The sequence below is a fragment of the Pelmatolapia mariae genome, linkage group LG10_11 (assembly GCF_036321145.2).
Source record: "Pelmatolapia mariae isolate MD_Pm_ZW linkage group LG10_11, Pm_UMD_F_2, whole genome shotgun sequence".
NCBI lineage: Eukaryota > Metazoa > Chordata > Actinopteri > Cichliformes > Cichlidae > Pelmatolapia > Pelmatolapia mariae.
Genome location: NC_086236.1, coordinates 12,967,893 through 12,973,484, shown reverse-complemented (window position 1 = coordinate 12,973,484; position 5,592 = coordinate 12,967,893). Strand labels below are relative to the sequence as shown.

Below are 5,592 nucleotides of genomic sequence, written 5' to 3'. Positions count from 1 at the left end.
AATCTCAGTGGACAAAAACTGCAAAGTTATACAGCAGGGCCAATAGATACTGATAAAGCTACAGTACTTATAACTTTTAGGTATATTGTGCTTTCTTGTTGTACCCCAAAATATTGCATGTAATGAGCAGATCGAGACCACTAATGGAGAGGGAGCATAAAAGTATTCAACTCTTGTTAGAAAGTGTTCCTCTTATTTTTTGTGTTCTGTTTACACTATGCAGAACATATACCACTCCAGCTGAATGCATGTATATACCACAAGTCAGTGGTAAGCTACAGACTTGTGCGCCTGTGCATGAGTCTTTTTCAGAGCACAGATGTAATAGTGTGAATTTCTCTCTGCAGCTACCAGCCTCAGACTCACCACAGCCTGAGAAGGCTGCAGGTAAATGTCAGCGCTGTGTGGTCATGGGAAACGGAGGCATTCTCAAAGGCTTGGAGCTTGGCCCACTGATTGACCGCTTTGACACCATTATCAGGTTAAACCGAGGTCCACTGGGGAAGTTCAGCACTGACGTTGGGAATCGAACCACCATCAGGATGAGTTACCCGGAGGGCACGCCTCTTAGCTGGCCTGACACAGACCCAGACACTCTGTTTGTGACGGTGGTGTATAAAAGCGGAGACATCAGCTGGACCTCTGCTATGATCAACAAGCTCTCTGTGCCTCTGTGGGATTGGTTCTTTTTCTGGCAGAAGGTTCCAGATAGAATCCCTCTCAAAGCCAGTAAGTTCAGACTTCTAAACCCACATGTGATCAGAGAGACTGCACTGGACCTCCTGAAATATCCTCTTCCCAGGCCACGCCTGTGGGGCTGGGCTGACTCTAGCTAGCATGCTGTGTGACGAGGTCAGCCTGGCAGGCTTTGGCTACAACCTCTCCCAGCACGGGGCGCCACTGCACTACTATGACCAGCTGCCTATGAGCGCCATGCTGGAGCAGAGCATGCACAACGTGAACAGAGAGACTGAGCTCTTGCAAAGACTGGTTAGAGAGGGAACCATCACTGACCTGACAGGGGGGATCCACTGCTCCTACTGCCACAGCTGACCCACCACAGCCTTCTAGTGCAGAGCGCTTCCTTTTTGTGGTGTGAACATTTTCATATCCTCTCTGAGGCACTGAACAGAAGTCAAGCAAGAGTTACAGGATATTTTTAACAAAACGCTTTATGAACCACAGTCTTATGTCTTTGCTCACACACACGTTGTAATAACTGATTCTCATCAGCAATGCATCAGGAGCTTCTCAATATTTGAGTTATTTTTAGTTGTGGAACACGACCAGTAAGTTGTAAACAGTGTTATTCGGTATCATGGTTGTCGTGATTGTTCTGATGTAAGTTATAATTATGTTTGTACAGCAGTAAATTATCAGTGGAACAAAATGAATCTGTATTCAGTTGCACAGATTGGACCAAGGTGTCTTCAGCTGAAGCTGTTTTTTAACAGATTCACTTCATTGTGATATTGAAACAGTCTGCTTTGCTGCTCTTCCCAAGTGGCTGATCTTTGATATCTGTGGTGAAAATAAAATATGATTTATAATTTTATTTTTATTATTTCTACATCGTTGTAGTTTTATTTGACTTGCACTTTTTCATGTTAACATCCAATTTCCTGATCTGAATTTTCATGTGTCGCAGCCATGTGAGCATCCTGTGTCGGTCTTCATTAATAAAGTCCAAGAAAGAAAAAAAAAAAAAAAAAAAAAAAAAAAAAAAAAAAAAAAGAGGCTCAGCTGTAGGGGAGGGGTGAGAGGTAAGTGACGGAAGTGACGGACAAGGTAAGCGACTCATGTTGTAACTGACGTCAGACGCCGGAGATTTTGGCGGAAAATTAAGCAAATGGTAGTTTAGATTTGTACAAATTCCTTTAAGCTTCAGTATTACCAAATACACTTATCAATTGTCTTATAACTAACAATATTTGTCTTAATAATCTCCAACACCCTGGAGAACAACGGGGAGAGTTTAGAGGCTCTCCAAGATTACATTGATCAGTGCTTTCAGGATCTCGTGATGAAGAAGGCCCAGAGTGCATCTTCCCCGGCCAAATCTGAGACGCCATCGTCGAAAAGACTTCGCCCGGCAGATTCCCCCGGCACAACATCGCCAGCCGGCAAAGATATTGCCGACATACTGGAGTCAATCGACAAGCGATTGTCCAGCTTCGACGCAAGGCTGTCCTTGGTGGAGATTCTTCACCGGGAATTTAAATGCTTGCGAGAATCCCTGGAGTTCAGCCAGCAGCAGGTGGAAACGCTCGCTGCTGAAAATGCCACGCTAAGGGAGTCGGTGAAATGTCTCACAGAAAATGTTACCCAGCTCAATAGAGAAAATAAAAAAATAAAAGAAACAGTTATTGATCTACAAGCTCGTAGCATGCGTGATAACCTGGTATTTTCTGGTATTCCAGAAGCCGCTGGAGAGGACGCGGAGGCCACGGTAAAAAGCTTCATCAAAAACCACCTGAAGCTGCCGGAGGACACGGTGAAGAACATCGTCTTCGATAGGGTGCATCGCCTCGGCCCCATTCGGGCTACGGCCGGGAGACCACGTCCTATCGTGGCCAAATTCGGCCACTTCAAACAAAAGGAACATGTGAAAAGCCGCGGCAGGGAATTAAAAGGAACGGACTTCAGCGTGAACGACCAGTTCCCCAAAGAGATCCTGGAACGACGCAGGGTCCTCTTCCCAATCCGACGCGGCTTCATCCAGAAGGGCTCCCGCGCTGTCATCGCTGTGGACCGGCTGTACGTGGACGGACAGCTCCACCGCGACCCCGACATCACTCCGTGGCTGTATTAACTTCACACCAGATAAGAATCCGCTACACCCTTTCCCCATCCACTCACACTAACTTGCATTAACATCTGTTTAACTTACCAGTATCAAATCGCATCTTAGGTGTGATATCATAGCAGTATTAACACCATCACTCTCCGTCAATGGTTTGATTAGAATGTTTCCGGTTTTTCTTTTTTTTTCTTTTTTTTTTTCTCTCTTCTTGTTTTTTCTTCTCTCCTTTTCCCCTCTTGTTTTTATGCTGCTCACCCTTGTCCTTGGTTTCTTTCTTTTTTCTTTCTTTCACTGCTTCGATCACCTGCTTCCACACTCATCCACAAACAACATCCTTTATTTCGACACATACGCACAGCACGATCACGCACAGTCATGCGCTCAACGGCAGCACATTTACATCACTCAGACAGCCCACACAGTTGTATAGGATACACACATTTAAGCCAAGCGTACTCATCTTAGTAAATATGCAAACACATAGTCAGACTCAGGGAGCATCTCGCCACACACTTTTTCTCTCTCTCCCTCTCTTTATTTATGAACAAGTGATGTATTCTCTCCACCTGTCTAAGCGACACACACAGCATACACCCCTAGTTATACACAGACATCTATGGGTGCACTGAGATTCGTTACATGGAATGTAAATGGAGCTGGCTCCAGAGAAAAGAGGTTAAAAATATTTAACCAACTCAAAAAACTACAGGCAGATGTTGTCCTTTTACAAGAGACCCACAGACCTCTTAGAGGTTCGAATGAACTTAAAACACCTGAGTTTCCTAATGTGTTCTCAGCTTGTTATAATTCTAGACAAAGGGGAGTAGCAATTTTAATACATAAAAATATTAATTTCACAGTACTCGATACAGTTATAGATCCAGAGGGCAGATTCTTAATCATTAAACTATCTATACTTGATAAAAAGCTATGTATTGTAAGTGTATATGGTCCAAATGTTGATGATCCCTCATTCTTTCACAGTTTTTTCAGTGCACTCTCTGAACACTTAGATGGCACACTTGTTCTTGGAGGCGACCTCAACCTTGGACTAAATGAAGAAATGGATAGGCTCAATACAGCAGGAACTCAGCGTAATTGGCAGTCCACAAATATAATCAAACAGTATATGAGCGACTTTGGTCTTTGCGATGCATGGCGCTCCCTTCACCCCACCAGTAAGGAATATACTTTTTTCTCACATGTTCATCACTCCTACTCTCGTCTGGATTATTTTTTGGTCAGCAGCTCACTGCTGAGTGACATTTCAGACACTGAGATTCACCCTATAGCTGTCAGCGATCATGCTCCTGTATCTTTAACACTAATGCACAAGAATAATACTACGCCAAGTAAAAACTGGAGATTTAATACATCACTGCTTAAAGATGAAGACTTTATTAAATATTTAAAAAAAGAGTGGACTTCATATTTAGACTTTAATGACACTCCCGGAACATCAGCTTCTGTTTTATGGGAAGCAGGGAAAGCCGTGATGAGAGGTAAAATAATTTCTTTCTCATCACATAAAAAGAAAAAAGAAAACAAAAATATTCAGGAATTAGAAAAAACCATCAAATCACTAGAAGAAGCCTACGCGTCCCACCAAGATCAGGAAACATTGAACAAAATACGCAAAACAAAACTAGAATTAAATGAGATAATTGATAAAAAAACAAAATTCTTAGTACAAAGACTACGCTTACAAAATTATGAACATAGTAATAAATCCGGTCAATTTCTAGCAAACCAGCTAAAAATAAATAAAGAAAAAACAACTATATGTGCTGTTCAAGATTCATCTGGGAACACAATATATGAACCGAAACAAATAAACAACATTTTCAGGGATTTCTATAAAACGTTGTATTCACCACAAATAAACCCATCTAAAAAGGAAATTGATCAGTTTTTAGACAACATAACTCTCCCAAAATTATTAGACACTCAAGCAATGGCACTGGATTCGCCACTGACATCAGGTGAACTCCAGGAAGCCCTGATAAATATGCCCAATAATAAGGCTCCAGGTCCAGACGGCTTTCCTGCAGAATTCTACAAAGAATTCTGGACGATTCTAGCACCAGTTTTTTACAGAACGTTGTTGGAAATCAAAGAAAATGGCAGACTTCCACCAAATATGAATTCTGCAAACATTAATCTCCTGCTAAAACCAGGCAAAGACCCTGTATATCCCTCAAGCTATCGTCCAATATCCCTTATAAATGTAGACCTTAAAATAATTTGCAAAGCTCTCTCAAAGAGACTAGAGAAAATAACCCCCCTCTTAATTCATCCTGACCAAACTGGTTTCATAAAAGGTAGGCACTCATCAACAAATACACGTAGATTACTTAATTTGATAGACTACTCATACAGTAAAAACCTTGAAACTACAATATTTTCTCTAGATGCAGAAAAAGCGTTTGACAGAGTTAACTGGAAATTTCTATTTGCAACTTTACACAAATTTGGTTTTGGATCTTCTTTCATCAACTGGTTAAAAATATTATATAATTCCCCAACAGCTTGTGTCAGAACAAATGACCAGACATCCTCCAGTTTCTGTCTCCTGAGGGGCACCAGGCAGGGATGCCCACTCTCCCCTTCACTGTTTGCAATTTTTATCGAACCACTAGCAGCAGCAATTAGACAGAATTCAGTAATTAAGGGCATAAAATGCAAGAACGTGGAACATAAAATCAGCCTTTATGCGGATGATGTGTTACTCTTTCTCCAAAATTCACAAACCAATATCTCTGGGGTGATTGAACTGATAAACTCTTTTG

General features: G+C 41.8%; 1 protein-coding gene across 1 annotated transcript; it reads left to right on the top strand.

Annotated features, from left to right (window-relative positions):
• The first annotated feature begins 307 nt into the window (after positions 1–307).
• On the top strand, positions 308–1,691 carry LOC134636798 (lactosylceramide alpha-2,3-sialyltransferase-like). The gene is given in 2 exon segments (XM_063486988.1): positions 308–817; positions 819–1,691. Coding segments are annotated over 2 exon segments (642 nt in total). The 5' UTR covers positions 308–410; the 3' UTR covers positions 1,054–1,691.
• The last annotated feature ends 3,901 nt before the right edge of the window (positions 1,692–5,592 follow it).